This window comes from Myotis nattereri (genome assembly GCF_964212035.1).
Source record: "Myotis nattereri genome assembly, chromosome: 4".
NCBI classification, from domain to species: Eukaryota; Metazoa; Chordata; class Mammalia; order Chiroptera; family Vespertilionidae; genus Myotis; species Myotis nattereri.
In genome coordinates this window covers 10,092,845-10,110,573 of record NC_138079.1, presented here as the reverse complement: position 1 = coordinate 10,110,573, position 17,729 = coordinate 10,092,845, and the positions used below count along the sequence as shown (strand labels likewise).

The 17,729-nt window shown below is 43.7% G+C and overlaps 1 protein-coding gene across 1 annotated transcript in view; it reads right to left on the bottom strand.

The window, feature by feature from the left end:
* Nucleotides 1–17,729, bottom strand: part of NNT (nicotinamide nucleotide transhydrogenase) — a 72,203-nt gene that overhangs the window by 1,989 nt on the left and 52,485 nt on the right. The window contains exons 19-20 of the mRNA XM_081089004.1: nt 2,334–2,452; nt 978–1,093 (exon numbers count right to left, since the gene is read on the bottom strand). Coding sequence (XP_080945130.1) covers nt 978–1,093; nt 2,334–2,452 — 235 coding nt within the window. The remainder of the gene's footprint in view (nt 1–977; nt 1,094–2,333; nt 2,453–17,729) is intronic.

Genomic DNA, 17,729 nt, shown 5'->3' with positions numbered 1-17,729 from the left:
CCATTGATTTTTAGGGAGAGTGGAAGGGAGGGGAGTGAAGGGGAAGAGGGAAAGAGAGAGCGAGAGAAACATCAATGTGAGAGAGACACATCAACGGGTTGACTCCCGCATGTGCCCAGACTGGGGCAGGGGCCAGAGGTTGAACTTGCAACCCAGGTATGTGCCCTTGACCATGAATTGAGCCTATGACCCCTCAGTGCACAGACCAGCACTCTAACTGCTAAGCCACACTGCCAAGGGCTCTGCAAACTCTCAAATATTAACGACCAATGCAATAATTTCTCATATCCCATGAACCAGTACCTGGCATATCTGCTCACGTACCACAAACACTAAGTTTTAAACTCATGTGTACAGTAAAGAGAAACAAAATGAAAGGGGAAAATGTACATTTTGTAACCAGGGTTCTGAAAATGCAGATCTGACTTAGGGGTAGTAAAGAAACGTGCCCGCAACTGGGCAGAGGACGCCTGGCAAGCGCCCAACTCCCCACGACCTACCAGCCCGCCCTTTAGGAGTGTGTGCGCGTGCACAGCCTGCTTCCTCATGCCACGCTGCTGTCCGATTTCCAAGTCACCTTCCTCCCAGACACCCCATAACGACATACAAACTCCCTTTCGATAACATTAAATGAAAAAATGTGCTCGTCTTCATGTATGACTCACTGTCCCAGAGAGAAGCCATCTGCTCCACGGGACTCAACCTGGAACTCGGCCAGACTCATTCCAAAAGCCCTTGTTCAGCTGCGGTTACAGATTCCGTGAATCCAGCTGCACAATCCCCTCTGGTTCTGCTGTGATCGAGGCATTCACTCAGATTCTCCGGTGGCCACAGAGCACAGAAGCTGCACCAGGAGAACTGGACCCTAATCCTACTCCAACTCCTGGGCCTCCACAAGCCTTCGTCACTTCTCATCAAGTGACCAAGCAAAGCTCTGCGTGTGTGTAACTAGGATGAAGCATGAGCCTGGAACTTACCTGCTTTGACTTCCAGACCTCGAGAACCGGCATGCCTGCAATAATAGAGTTGGGGTCTTCTTGAGCTGCTGAATTGACAGTGTCATTAGCTCCAATGACAAGGACCAAATCAGTGTCTACACCATGAAAGAAAAAAAGAGAAAATATAAAACTCAGGGGAGTCACTTTCACTTCTTTCCAGGAAAATGAGAGTGATCTGGCTTTATAATGATAATAACAAGAGCTAATGTTTGTAAGACCCACGCTGTGCCAGGCACCATACCAAGGGCTTTATCAGAGAGGTTCAGTGACTTAGCCAATGTCACACAGCTAAAAAGCAATAGGCCTGAATCTAACCTGAGCATCCTGGCTGGAGCTTGCATTATTCTGCTTCCCTTCCCCTAATGTGACTTTATATAGTTCTTTCATTATCCCAAAGTGATCTTGCCAATTACGATATTTTAGAATATCTGTGTTCCATTTTCAACGTCTAAGATGACCCCATAAATGCAACTTGCTGTCTAAAAGAAAATGGTCTCTGAGTCTGTACTATATTTAAGCTGTGTCCATAATTCCTGGAACTGGCAGGTTTCACACATAATTTAGCAACAGTGAAATCTGAAAGGAGGCATAAAATGAAAATGGCTAAAATTCCCTCGTTAAGCATTATAATGTGAACGACCTTAGAACTTTGCCAAAATGCCATGTGAATCGAGACATACACACGATTTCATTATTTTTCTCTAACAAACAGTTTGTTTGTTTTTTATGTTAACAGTGGACACTTGCCAGAGAAAACTGGTTTAATTTTAACAAACATGATCTTGGGCCAAATGCCATCAGCACTCAACCAAGACCCATGACAGCCACACAGGACAGCACCTTGTCCAGTGAAGTCTAGTACTTTAAAGGGGACAGAAAAATACTATTCTGATCGTGAGTTGGTACAACTGGAAACCAGTAAACCCTGCAGAAATCAGACACTGAATTATCAACAGCAATTTGATAAATGAGGAACCTGAGCTTGAGTAACTAGTTCAACGTCATGAGAGAGAGAGAGAGAGAGAGAGTCAGGGCCTGGATTCCAAAGCCAGGTGTGTCCCAAGCCCCTGGGCAGCCCCCTCCCTGCATCGCCTCCAGGGCCTGCTCCATCCCTCAGCTCTCCTCCCGGGAGCAGAGTCACCTGTGCTGCTTACAACCCGGGTGAAGCATTCAGCACTGTTCTGTTCATGTCATTGTGGCTGCATCCCCACCAGGAGCAGGTTGCCCCCCATCTGATGAGCAGGTCTCCCGTGATCCCACAGTTTCTGTCCGGGACTGGCATTGCTTTAGTCACTCTAAGAACAAGTCAATGTCACCATCGGCCCCATCGCTTACCTGGGAAGTCCTCGTTGATCTCGTCCATTTCCAACACAATATCATATGGCACCCCAGCTTCAGCCAGCAGCACATTAAGCTGGCCAGGCATCCGGCCTGCAACTGGGTGAATTCCAAACCTAGATGTGAAGCAAACCAACAGCTGGCCTTACTTGATGGGCCAAAATGTACAGAGACCCCAAGATCACCTCCCAATCAGCACAGTTTGTTCTTGGCCCCTCTGCTCCTTCTGGTGCTGCCTCATCTCTGCAGGCAGAAGTCGAATCAGCACCGATATGTGGTCAATTTGCAAATATTGAAGTTGGAGATTGGGTATCTCGGTATACACACACTAGGACTCCCCTCAGAAAAATAAGCATAACGTTAGAGCCTGAATCCTCCAAATACGTCTGAAGTACAATGAACTTCCAACAACATTCCTATGTAGTATCACCTTACATTCAAAAAGCATTCTGCTTTCATTATACTTTTTGACATATCTTGAGTCTTTAAGAAAACATATGTAAGTCAGCATGGAATTAAACATTTGCCATGAAAAATCAACTCTACAGTCAGCTTTTACCTCTATGTTCAAAAGTGGGAGAATAAAATATTGTCCTGTACATGAGTGCGTGGCCTACAGTCTTTCAGGGAGTGATGAAGCATTACTCTACGTCATAGAAGAAACATGACAGGAACACGCTGCAGTGTCCACAAGGCAGAGGAATATACAGATCAGAGCTCCACGCTTTATCAAGGCAAAGGAAACTGAAGCAACAAGCAATTTCTTCCAGCCCCGGCCATAAGGGGATCTTTAAAGTCATGTAACCTAGCCTCTTGCCCAGAGGTTCTCAACCTGTGGGTCGTGACCCCTTTGGGGGTCGAACGACCCTTTAACAGGGGTCGCCTAAGACCATCCTGCATGTCAGATATTTACATTACGATTCATAACAGCAGCAACATTACAGTTATGAAGTAGCAACGAAAATAATTTTATGGTTGGGGGTCACAACATGAGGAACTATATTTAAAGGGCCAGGCCGTAACCGGTTTGGCTCAGTGGATGGAGCGTCGGCCTGAGGACCGAAGGGTCCCGGGTTCGATTCCGGTCAGGGGCATGTGCCTTGGTTGCAGGCACATCCCCAGTGGGAGGTGTGCGGGAGGCGGCTGATCGATGTTTCTCTCTGAATGTTTCTCATCGATGTTTCTAGCTCTCTATCTCTCTCCCTTCCTCTCTGTAAAAAAAAAAAAAAATCAATAAAATATATATTAAAAATAATAATAATAAAGGGCCAGAAGGTTGAGAACTACTGCTCTTGCCCATCGTACTGACCTCTGTCTCCTCAGCATTGGGCACAGTCCCTGACATATAAGAAGAGCTCAATAAAAAGCAAATCCAGGGAAGAAATGCATTTTATAGAATCTTGTGGCAGGGATCCATCCAGTCTCGGCTTAAATACCTTCAGTGACCAGAAACTTACTCCTTCCTAAGGTCTGTTGCATTACTAGACAGTCCTGACAATTACATATAACACATGCACACACTCGTTACAGTAAGCCGGGGAGAACCCCCACCTCGTTGCTCTCCAAGGTCTGTAGCTTTGCCACCTGCAGCCATGAGTCTACTCCCTCTTCCCTATGGGGTCCCTGTCAGCCATCCTAGGGTGCCTACTAAGCAAAACATCCTCGAGTCTTCCAACTACTCAACGATCTGCAGGATGTCCTAGCTCCCTGTTCCGACCTCTGCCAATGCCCAGCTCAAACCGCAGCCCCTCAAAAGAGAACACAATATTGCTGGATGTGATCTAGATGCACAGGGCCCAGCAAGCAAATCACATCCTCAGATCCCCCCACTGATGCAGCCTGAGACTGCATGAGCATCGACAGCCAGCACAGCCCATCGCTGCCTCTGACAAAACGTGTGGTCATTGAAGATGCTGTTACTGTCACAGGAACTGCTGCCAAGCCAGGCCTCCCTCCCCACGCCCAACACGGTCCTGTTAGGAACAGATTAAAGCATAAGAATTGACCCCTCACCAAGCAGACCTGCAAAGAGCTATAAAACGGCCATTTTTATCACCCAGACAACTGACAAATGGTTTTCTACACCTTTAAAACTGATCATGACGAGCCTGGATTATTGGGAGGCTTATCACTGGGGAAAAAGAAAGACATCAAGTGAGGGAGTTCTCTTCACCAGATTCCCCTTTGCATAATCTTCCTTCTGGGACCACTGAATGTTCCTCAATGACCAACTTAGGTTTAAAAAAAACACACAGAAACTCATGCCGAAAGGGAAAAAACAACAACAGTTATCTCTAGATGGTTGTACAACAGATGGTGGCTTTTTTCTTGTGTTTTTAATATTTTTCTATGAGAAATATTAGTCTACATTAACTCCATATAAAATAAATGAACACTCCATGCTTTTATGTTGTGATATCATGTATAAGTGATTTCTCATGTATTATCTCATTCTGGCCCAAACAGTCTCCATCAAGAATTAGAATTTAGGGCAGCTGATTCAGATCTAGTACTTAGTTATAAAAAGTGCGTTTTAGAGCTGCATTCCTTTATCTAAAAGGAATGAGCAAGAACGGATACAAGAGGGGCTGGCGTGTATACTGACATAATGGCTAATATTCACTCTTTACAATGTACTATGTGGTATGCACAACTTTCTTAGGAAAATGGTCACACTGGGATTCAAGAGTCTGAACTTTTAACTACTAAACGATATAGTCAGTCGAGTCAAGCAATTTAAGAGACGATTTTGTTTAGTTAACAGTTCAGGTTAACCAGCTGTGTGATGTTGGGCAAGTCGCTTAATGACTCTCTCTCCATCTCAGTTTCCCCGTAGAGTAGTAACCAGCTGTTATTGTGCCCACAGGATGCCTAAGGCTATGAAAACTCTCAGTGGAAGAGGTCTGAGAAATACCTATTTATCTCTGCTTGAATGGGTGGTCCAAGAATCCAATTTCTAGTGTGCTCTGAGAAAAGCTGAGAGCCAAGAATTGTTCAACAATTCTACAAGCTATAAACAATAAATTAAATATTTGCATGGGCAAGCAGACATAGGAGAAAAAAAAAGTCTCTTAGTATGCAAAGTGCTACAATAATGCACAACATTGACCAGCATCCCTTAAGTGCTGGGGAAGTAGATTTTGAAAAAATTACTAGAGGTGGGAGGTAGAAATGAACTGGATAAAATAAACTATTAATATTTTATGATTCATTTAAAAGGAATTCCTCCCCTCTTCCTTCAGTGGGCTGTCTGCAGTCCGATTTTAATGAGAATAAAATTAAAGACAGTCAACAGTTTACTTCAAACAGTGTTCCCCAACCTCACCGTCTCATCAGCTTTCAAGTTCTCTTTTTTTTTTTTTTTTTTCATTTTTAGAGAGATGGGGAAGGAGAAGGATACAGAGATAGACATATCTAGGAGAGAGAAACATCATCTATCGGCTGCCTCCTGTACACCCGCTACTGGGGATCAAGCCCACAATCCAGGCTTGTCCCCTGACCAGCAATCCATCCTTTAACCTTTCGGTTTCTGGGTCAACACTCAACCCCTGAGCTACACCAACTGGTCAGCTTTTAAGTTCTTCAACCATAGTTTCTCTCCTGTCACTTTGGGGAATGTAACAGTTCAACACTTGAGTAAAAATTTACAATGTTCTCACCAGAACTGGTTTGGCTCAGTGGATAGAGTGTCGGCCTGCGGACTCAAGGGTCCTGGGTTCGATTCTGGTCAAGGGCATGTACCTTGGTTGCGGGCACATCCCCAGTGGGGGGTGTTCAGGAGGCAGCTAATCAATGTTTCTCTCTCATTGATGTTTCTGGCTCTCTATCCCTCTCCCTTCCTCTCTGTAAAAAATCAATAAAATATATTTTAAAAAAAAATTTACAATGTTCTTTAAAAAGAAATATTGCATTTTTTTTACTAAACATTTAAATGTTAATGTCATTCTCTTTTCCATACCAGAGCTTTCAATCACTCCTGAAAACGAAGGAAATTAGGCAAAATACTGACAATTGATGTTCACGCTCCCCTGTAGAAGTGCAAGCTACAGTCAGCACGACAACAGCCATTTTCAAACGGTCGCAGAGAAAACATTTCCAAAGTGTTATGCAGACTCTTGGATTAAGATATCTCTTTAAAACTGTACAGTAGCAATAAAACATTTGAAAAAAATTTCTCCAGGTACCAAAGTATATACTCATTAAATGAGTTATTATTACTAAACTTCAAATCTGAACATGTCATTTTAATAATATAATATTTTAAGCATGAATATAAAAAAATAGACTTGGAGCCAAAACCGGTTTGGCTCGGTGAATAGAGCATCGGCCTGCGGACTGAAGGGTCCCAGGTTCGATTCCGGTCAAGGGCATGTACCTGGGTTGCGGGCACATCCCCAGTGGGGGATGTGCAGGAGGCAGCTGATCGATGTTTCTCTCTCATTGATGTTTCTAACTATCTCTCTCCCTTCCTCTCTGTAAAAAATCAATAAAATATATTTTAAAAAAATAGACTTGGAAAGATGCACATAATAAAATCACCAAAATGGCCCTCACTGGTTTGGCTCAGTGGATAGAGCATCGGCCTGTGAATGGAAGGGTCCCAGGTTTGATTTCAGTCAAGGGTGCATGCCCAGGTTGTGGGCTCGATCCCCAGTATAGGGAGTGCCAGAGGCAGCTGATCAATAATTCTCTCTCACCATTAATGTTTCTCTCTCTTCTTCTCTGAAATCAACAAAAATGTATTTTAAAAAGTAAAATAAATAAATAATAAAATCACCAAAATGTACTCTTAAGCCTGCTTACTGCAATGAATTTGGGAAAGGAAAAGACACGGTGAATGGAGATTTCAAAGGTACTTGACCTTGTGAACAAGACTCTCAGTCTTTATAAAGTTCAGGACTCCAAGCCTTAACCCATCAGGTTCATGGGCAATGACAGCAGCAGTAGGAAAAACACAACATTAAGCTCAGAGAAGGTGGGTCCACATACGTATAATAATTCAAATTTTTAAAAGAGGAAAGGCTGGATTTGTGTAATCCTTGCATGAAGTGAGAAAGAAGGCAGAACACAAAGCCAAATGAATGCACACAAGAGAGTGACTTGGACATGTGGCTTTAAAGGCACGCATGACATGTCAGTATCCATAATAATAAAAGAGTAATATGCTAATTAGACCAGACAGCCAAACAACCTTCCAAACGTCATTCTGGACATCCTTCCGGATGAAGCCGCTATGGCAGGGGCCGAGGCAGAGGTGGTTAGGGGCAATCAGGCAGGCAGGCGAGCAGTTAAGGGCAATCAGGCAGGCATGCAGAGTGATTAGGGGCGATCAGACAGGCAGGCGAGCAGTTAGAGGCAATCAGGCAGGCAGGTGAGTGGTTAGAGGCGATCAGGCAGGCAGGCAGGCTAGCGGTTAGGAGCCAGCGGTCCTGGATTGCGAGAGGGCAGTCGGACATCCCCCAGGGGGTCCCAGATTGTGAGAGGGTGCAGGCTGGGCTGAGGAGGACCTCTCCCCACCCCATGCACAAATTTCATGCACCGGGCCTCTAGTGTAAAAATTAAAAAGTAATTTGAATGTCAAAATAAATAAGGATAGTAATAGGTTATAAACCACTGCAGAACATGAGAATTCATGAGTCAAGACTGATAACAGATCCATAAGTCAAGAAGGAAGGAAGGAAGGAAGGAAGGAAGGAAGGAAGGAAGGAAGGAAGGAAGGGAGGGAGGGAGGGAGGGAGGGAGGGAGGGAAGAAGGGAGGCACACTCTAAGTGGTAGGCCATCAACTGATAAGTGTGGTGGGTTATAAAACCACCATTTTGCAACCATCATAATAAAATTGGTTCAGATAAAAACCATCAGCATGTGTTCAATACAGGGAGTAAAATTTTATGAGGAACAGGACACTTGCAAGGTCTTTTTAAAAATGTTTTTATTTATTTTTTAGAGGGGGAAGAAGGGAGAAGGAGAGAAACATTGGTCAGATGCCTCCTGTACACACCCCAACCAGGGATTAACCCCTAGAGTGCCGGGGAGCACGATTGCGCTCCTCCTGTCTTTCGCCAAAAGTGCCGGGAGCGCTATCAAAGCTTCGAAATGGCGTCCAGTTCTAAGTCTGCTTTTATTAGTGATGGTGATATTGCTAAATATGTCAATGTAATAAAGATTTCCTTAAGTTTTTGAATATGTAACTTCATTTACTTGCAATACATAATTTTTTTTTCCTAAACTGCTGTAAAATCAGTAAAAATGCCTTGGCAACTTTAGCATAGTTCCTAGGATATTGGTTGGCACTCAAAGGGTTAAACCCACAACCTGGGTATATGCCCTGACTGGGAATCGAACTGGCAACCTTTCGATGCATGGGACAACACTCATTAACTAAGCCACACCGGTCAGTCTGCAAGGTCTTAAAGAGAGCTCAAAGCAGTTTGCCTCTATCCCTTATTCTTACCTCAAGAGAAAAAGAAAAAAAAAATTAAGGGCTTTCAGTGTTCTCTCTCAGAGCTATTTTATTGAAATTGTTCCATAATAAGAATGAGTAGTTGTTAGAAATAATAACCATCTATACTTTTTGCTCAATGGGCATTTGAGTAAACAGAGTCCATATTTCTCTTTCTCCCAGCTAATAGTTCCTTGTAAATACTGTACCTAACAAAATACATTACCAAGATTAACAAACCAAATCTCAGCCAAGAAAAACTTAAACTGAAATTGTAATTTCTTATGCACTTCAATGCAGTGTTTGATGTACATGGCTACTAACTCACCATTTTTCTAAATATTGTGTGGGAGAACCAAAGGCCAGAGAATGTCCTCCAACAAAGGCAGAAATCCTATCATTAATTACATTTCAGGGGACTGATGTGTCTTTTTTTTTTTTTACAATGATGGGAAAAAATAATTTTCAAAAGAGCATCTTAAAATCAAAAATGTTAGTTTGGCCCTAGCTGGTTTGGCTCAGTGGATAGAGCATTGGCCTGCGGACTGAAGGGTCCCGGGTTCGATTCCTGTCAAGGGCACATGCCAGGGTTGCGGGCTTGATCCCCAGCAAGGGGCGTGCAGGAGGCAGCTGATCAACGATTCTCTCTCATCATTAATGTTTCTCTCTCTCTCTCTCTCTCTCTCTCTCTCTCTCTCTCTCTCTCCTTTCCTCTCTGAAATCAATAAAAATATATTTTAAAAAAAGAAATGGTGACCATGTCCACTCACCTATCAGAAATGAAAAAAAATATATTTTTAGTTTGAAAAGCTCTTTTCTCTTTACAGAGGTTTAAACATATTATTAATCAGCTAATTTTCATTCAAAGTTAATGCCCATTTGCATTTCAACTGTGTCCATTTCAGGTCAACATTCCAAATTAGCACAGGGTTGCTTTCCCAGATTCACCCACAGGTGGTCTTACCTCCGTTACCGACTAGACCCTACCGACTAGACCCAATGACACAACTAAATAACTAGATTCCGTTCAGGGAGCTGCTGCTCAAAAGCATCAAAAATTCAGGAGAAACACAGAACATCTAACGACTTAGAAAATAACACGCTCTAAGTGAAAAAAGATCAGCTGGCTAGAAAAATGGCAAAACTATTTTCAAGCAGACCAAACCAAACAGAAGTTGACCAAATAGTCCTCATTTTCTTTACACGGAATAAAATGAAATGATCTTCAAATACAAAAGGAAGAATTGGACTTAAAATTTCAGAAAAAACAAACTACTTTCTATTAATTTAAAACAAATGGCCCAATTAGGGGATGCTTCAGGCTTCTTCTCTGTGGATCAGGGACAGGGAAACTCATTAATCTGAGCTAATGCACTCGGAGTCAAGAGTATTTCCCATGCAAATGTGAAGGATGGTTGGTTGGCATTGGACATGATCAAGACAGCTACAGCAGCTAGGACAGCCTTCCAGGTATGGGAGGAGGCAGGGGATCCTCAATGGTCTGAACTACCCATAAGAGAGGAACAGCTTAGGTGGACTCGGGACTTCCAAAATAATGTAAGATATTTCTCTACCCCACTCCTATAGTACTAACTGCCACCAAGGACTCATCTGAGCTCTTCTGCGATGTTCATAGTAGTCTTGAACACCAAAAACTTTCTCTTAATCTCTCAGCCCTCTGATCACCAAGAAGTATTTCTTGCTTCCCCAGGTCCTCTCCTCTTCCCAAACCTGATTGGTGAGACTTAAAGAAAGACTGAGAGTCATACTACATGACACTCAAGGTGTGAATTAGTTTCCTATTGCTGCTGTAACAAATTACCACAAATTTAGTAGCTCACAGCAACACAAATTGATGATGCTCTTACAGTTCTGGAGGTCAGAGTCCAAACTCCATTTCTCTGCACTGAAATCATGGTGCTGGTAGGACTAGGAATCCACTGCTTGCCTTTTCCAGCCTCAGGAGGCTGCCCCCATTCCTTGACTTGTGGCTGCATCACTGTGACCTCTCTTCCCATTGTCACTTCTCTGAGTCTGACCCTAGTGACTACATGGGCCCACCTGAATAATCCAGGATATCTCCCTATCTCAAAATCCTCACCTCAAATCTACAAAAGTTCCTTTTGCCATTTGCCATGGAAGGCAACCCATTCACAGATTTTAAGGATTAGGAGGTGAACATACTTGGGGGTCATTATTCAGTCTGCCACAAACTCCCTTTCCAGTCCTAAAATTCCATGAACTAGAGTTTCTATTTTAGCTGAGTAAACCAATATACACTTTGTGATTTACTTTTGGATTTCGATTTTGTTTGATTCCAATATTTTTGTTTAATTTTAATTTATTTGTTTTTAATACTACCTTTGCTTATCCTTAAATTAACCCACTGGCTATCATCTTTATGCTTTCACTGAGGTGTCATGGACCAAATTAGAAATCAAAAACCTCTAAATGTATGAGTTATTATTGTGATATGTGATTAGCTGCAGACTTCATAAAGATGATGTTTCTTTTGAGCTAGTTGCACAGGGTAAATAACCGCAGAGCTAACCAACATGTTATGCTGAACATCCCAAAGGGCAGATCACTTTATATCTGTTTGTATAATAATTTATTATACTAAACTTTTAAGATGCTAAGATTGGAGACAAACACACGCAAGACTATTGTAACAGAATGCCAATGTTTTGAGAGAAACAACAGAACACGCTACATTTGTAGAAATATGTATGTGCATGCTGATGAGGCAATGGGAGTTTATAACAATTCTGGCCCATGGAACTGGCTGATCTCCAAAGTATGTATTAAAGTTAATTGTATCAGACATCGGTTGGCCAAGACCGGCAATTTCCAGGAACCTACGGCCAAAGCTCATCAATGTCCCATCATCACATGAAGAATATCCAGAATTCTGAACCGCCAAGCCTACTAGCCTCTTGGTTCTTCCCTTTGAACTAGAAAAAAATTATTTTTATTGTGTACATGCTTAACAAAACAGAGCCGGCTGTCCCTGACCACAACAAGATTCTACAGAAGGGAAAGGACTACTAAATGAGATCACAGAGAGATCTTGCAGCCGCCACACTCTTTCCTTATGCAGCTCCTCCTTCCCATGGCTGCACTCTCCAGGCCAAGAGCTCCTCAGTACAGGAACCACGCTCATTTATCAGTACCTGGCACTCGATTCTCGTGCTCAATGAAAGGTGTGCCCAGTAAGGTAGGCTTACTCATAAACTTCCCGCATCTCCTTTTAGAGAAAGAATTTGGGGAGCCCTAGCCGGTTTGGCTCAGTGGATAGAGCGTTGGTCTGCGGACTGAAGGGTCCCAGGTTTGGTTCCGGTCAAGGGCATGTACCTTGGTTGTGGGCACATCCCCAGTAGGAGGTGTGCAGGAGGCAGCTGATCAATGTTTCTAACTCCCTATCCCTCTCCCTTCCTCTCTGTAAAAAATCAATAAAATATATATTTTTTTAAAAAGAATTTGGGGAAGTAGCATAGAGTAGCAGTGAAACACTCTAGAGATCCACGGCCTGGGTTCAAGACATTTGGACAATTAACTTCCGTGTGCCGCCCTTTCCCCATGTGAACAATGGGAGTGATGATAAAACCTCTTCAGGGAAGGACTGTGAGATTTAAGTGAGACAATTAGACCAACCGCCTGGCACACATAAGCCTTCAGTAAATGTAACCTGTAAATTATACTCAAATACATTTTGGTAATTTAAATGTTCATCTGTATCTTTCAAATACATCCACATTTTAATGGTCACTTATATAAAAAGAAACACACATTTTTACATTAAGACAAATGTTGGTTTGATGCCAACATTTTCTAAGTTGGTTTTCTAATTTATAACTTGAAATCCTAGTAAATACCAAGGTAATTCAACAAAAGCCAGAAATTATTTGTACTCACAACTACATCAAAAGACTAGAGAAATGATAGTCAACAGAGACCGAGGCTAACAATAGAGACCGAGGCAAACAATTGTGAACACTAAACTCAGTGGGAATTTGGTCATAACTAATATTAGAACACAGATTTACTTTAATAGAGTCACATTTCAAAAGGCCATCTTCAGCCCTTCCACAGATACGATTAGACAGAATGTTTCCTGCCTAGGCGGTGTGGTTCAGTGATTGAGTGTCAACCTCTGAACCAGGAGGTCATGGGTTCAATTCCCAGTCAGGGCACATGCCCGAGTTGTGGGCTCGACCCCCAGAGTGGGATGTGCAGGAGGCCGTGGATCAATGATTCTCTCTCATCATTGATGTTTCTATCTCTCTCCCCCACTCCCTTCCTCTCTGAAATCAATAAAAATATATTTTTTAAAAAAAGATTCTCCAATCCAACCACTTCCTAAAGTAGGACTTCTTTATTCAGAATTATAGCAAGTAAACGTGTACGAATTGTTGAGTCACAGAACAGGCTGTCGCTCCCCTTTGAGGCCATAGAGTCCCTGGTATGTGCTACACACAACTGTATGTTTGCATGTCCGATGCTCCATTCTGAGCAGGGTCCATTGAAGTAATAAAAAGATTTGTTACTACTTTCAATATTTTTTACTAATTGTGCATTTCACCTGTGAAAAAAATGATGGGATCTGAAAAAGGCAGGTTTCTTTGGTTTATTACATTCCAATCAGAATTTCTGATTGACAGTTACAGGTCACTTATTCGAAGTGCAAGAAAAAGCTATTTTGTAGTAACTGTAGTTTAGAAGAAAACGTTATAAAATGTGAAGCAGGGGACATTAAACGGGACATAAATTATTCCTTGCTGATGGAAAGGCGGGGACCAGCTGGGTGGGGTTAGCCCATCCAATTGAGGAGGAACCTGGTAACGAGTGGAAAAACTTCCTGACGAGGCAGGCCGTGTCGACAGAAACTGATTAATGAGGAAAGCTACAGAATCAACTTTCTGGCGAAGCTTCTTAGGCTAAAGGACAGGCACCCAGCTTTCTAAAATTGTGAAAGTCCCTCCAACCACCAGTGGCCCAGACGAACTCACTCATACGATTCCAAAGGAAAAGAAAATGTTCGTTTAATTTCCTAGTGCTTTCCAACAGCCAGAACGAGAGAACATTATGTACCTTTCTTTTCTTTTCTTTCTTTTTTTTTGAAGGGAAATAAGGGCCGAGCTGCTACTCTGATCTGAAATCTGGTGTTTGTCCGTGGCCTGCCTTTGTCAGGAAGAAAGTCATGAATTTGTTAACGAGCTTACAAATAGGTCTCAGGGGCTCCATTTTTCTGGGACAGAATAATAGGACCTGTTTTATGACAAAGGGCGGCGGTCACATTTCCCATGGGCACATGTGGCCTGTGCCACAGAAGCCACACAAAGAACAAGAAGTCTTCCAAACAGGGTGCAATCGGGCGATCTCGTGCAAACACTGACCGTGTCACAACACGACCCTGTCCACGTGGAGGAGATTACTACAGATTGGGCCCACATCTGGCTCTTCCGTCACCAGAAGGGAAGCAGGACCATGAAGCAATTTTATTTCAAAACAGCCAATTAGGCGATGGAGAATGATATCAGAGAAAACATGAAACATCTCGTTTGCCACGAATGTTCTAGAATACTATATCCTGACACAGTGCAGAGATTTAGTAGAAACGGTACCGAATTTCATCTTTCTGTCAGAAGAAGTACCAGTAATGATGCTGCTGAGTGGCTCCTGAAGGGCAATGCTAGTGAGCAGCCCAAAACGCACACTGTAAGCGAGATACGGAAGAATCTGGACCTGAAATGAGAAGGGGCCTTTTGTTTATGTATGTTTACTTGAACCTTATTGAAGAGAATCAGCTCAGAGAGTTTCTTCTCACTAATACTAGGACTAAGAACCCAAAGTCACCCCGATGGTCAGAGGCCCTGGTTTCATCAGCGGTGAGTTTTTCCCTCAGACCACAAGGGTTTCCAAGGGATGAGTCCAGAATGCACGGCTTTACGAGACACCGAAGTCACAGGCTTCTAACACAGCCATCTGTGCTTCCCTCCACACCCACATGCAGGGGACAGTATGAAGCCTAAGGAAGTCTGGTCAACAGTCAGAACCTGCGAGAAGAGGCCACTTCCTAGGTCAGTGATGGTGAACCTTCTGAGCTCGGCGTGTCAGCATTTTGAAAAACCCTAACTTAACTCTGGTGCTGTGTCACATACAGAAATTTTTTGATATTTGCAATCATAGTAAAACAAAGACTTATATTTTTGATATTTATTTTATATATTTAAATGCCATTTAACGAAGAAAAATCAACCAAAAAAATGAGTTTGCGTGTCAGCTCTGACACGCGTGTCATAGGTTCACCATCACTGTCCTAGGAGCACAACAGACACCTTCGATCTGAGAGGTTCTTGGCGACTCTGCACGTAGGTTGAACTCAGATGTGAATGAAGACACAGACTTGCTTTGGTTTAATTCCCAGTCAGGGCATGTGCCCAGGTTTCGGGCTTGATCCCCAATAGGGGGCATGCAGAAGGCAGCCAATCCATGATTTTCTCTCATCATTGATGTTTCTACCTCTCTCTCCCTCTCCCTTCCTCTCTGAAATCAATAAAAACATTTTTTTAAGAAAATTAAGCAGTGATTAAATTGTAAAAAAAAAAAAAAAAAATATTACAACTCTCCCTAAGAATTATTCATTGGCAACACTATCTCTGCTTTATAATGAAAAGCCGATCATAGCAATGCAAAGACTGGGAAATAACAAGAGATGTCCGTGCTCCTGTAAGATTTTCCATAAAAAGCCTGCAGAAATCAAGCGTGAGCTAGGTGAGCTCCAAAGGTGTTCTGAGCCACTGGGAAGCGACAACACCGTGGCCAGTAAAGAAAGTCTAAGTCGGTGGGCTTTCCCGATGTTCCCAACGAGCCCTGTCCTGGAACGCCTCGGGCCCGCTGCACCTCGGCTCCCGGGGAGCGTGTTCTGGCTACGGCCCAGGAGGGAGACGGCAGTATCTCTGCATCCATCATGGCCCATGAAGTCACACAGACGGGCTGGGTGACAGATGCAATTTTCCTTGGCGCCACTTGGACATCACTCATTGATGACAGTCATATGTCCACACGGGCCCGTTTCCATGAGGGCTGTGTGCGAGTATGTCACCACATCTGGATGCTGGGCGTGAGGGGGTCCTGAGGCTCAGAGCTCCTAAGCCAGCGGCCCGCAGCTGTGCTCCAGGAACCCGTGGGAGCGCCCAGTGATGAAAGGACTGAGGTACCGTGACTGCAAATACAGGTTTCCCCCTTAAAGGGGCGAGGTAACCATGGCAGCAGCCTCCTGTTCAGACAGCCGCCCGCCTCTGTGAAAGGAAGCCAGCATCTATGGATTTGCACAGTCCTAACCTTGTAAAGAAAACATGCCTTTCTCCTGTGAAAAGATGACGACACCCGAGGCAAAGTCAACAAAGTTCCTGTGATCCCCTTTAAATAAATAAGAAATCTTCACACAGAAGCGAGAAAGGAAAACGATGATAATCCACTGTCATCGTGTTAGCAAGAATCCTTCTCTTACGTTTAAAGCAAACGCAAGATTAGCATAACTTGTTACAAAGCCAGTGTGTAGAAAATTCAACCTACTACAGTTTAAAAAAAAAGAAAAACTGTAATACACTCACATATAATTATATATCTCCCATTAATCTTAAATCAAATAATCACTTTTCCCAAGCCGTGTGACAGATGTCATCCCAAAACAGTTTCTATTATGTCCCCGTGGACAAAAATGCAAAATTTTTTTTAATATATTTTATTGATTTTTTACAGAGAGGAAGGGAGAGAGACAGAGAGTTAGAAACATCGATGAGAGAGAAACATCGATCAGCCGCTTCCTGCACATCTCCCGCTGGGGATGTGCCCGCAACCCAGGTACATGCCCTTGACCAGAATCGAACCTGGGACCTTTCAGTCCGCAGGCCGACGCTCTATCCACTGAGCCAAACCGGTTTTGGCAAAAAATGCAAATTTTAATGAGATCAGAAACGAACATCCATTTGTCTTCTCCCTTTTCTTTACAGAGCATTTTTTCCTTCCTCTTATTCTTTTTCTTTCACGTCCTGCCAGCAGTCGTCGATGCTCCCAGCTCTGCACCCACCCCTCTAACACTGGGCTGAGTTCCCAGGACGGCTGGCCACCGTAGGCTGGTCAGTGGGCAAGCAAAGAGCAACATGAAATGAAACATGCCCTTCCCTGAGGATAACGGAGGCCTGGAAGCCATCTTCCTCTGTTTTATTAGATCTGCCGCTCGTCTCCTAAACATCTACATGGTGACAGCAGGCGTTACACTACATGTGATTTTCACAAGCGGACTGAGTACAGAAAAACACTTTCTTTTAGGAAAGTGATTAAAGCTCTGTAACACATCCTTTTCACTGGTAGGTCTGCAAATGCTTTCTGGGGCGACTGTGACCACATGGAAGCAGAGTTTCGTACCCTACGTGAATGTAGGAGTGAGTCACCGAAATGAGACTTCTTATCATAACGACCGGTTGCCAGTTGTTATGACGCGCACTGACCACCAGGGGGCAAACGTTCAACACAGGAAGTACCGCTCAGCCAGAAGCCATGCTCACAGCTGGTGAGTGTGGCTGCGGTGGCAGGAGCCTCTCCCCACTCCCGGCCGCGGCAGGCAGGCGCAGCAGTCTGGGATGAGCGTGGCAGGTCACCAGGCCCCAGCTTGGGCTCCTCCCTGGCCACCTGCCGCTTGGCGCACTGTTATATCCCCCAAGGGGTCCCCGATTGCGAGAGGGCACAGGCCAGGCTGAGGGACCTCCCTATCCCCTACCCCCCACCCCCACCCCATGCACAAATCTGCGCACCGGGCCTCTAGTGTGAAAATAAAGAAACAACGTCAATGACTTTTCTCATCATCAATCTGCAATTCACTGAAGATGATCCTACATGTGGGAACCACTACAGCCCAGGAATGCTGGTCCTACCACAAAGTAATATTTTA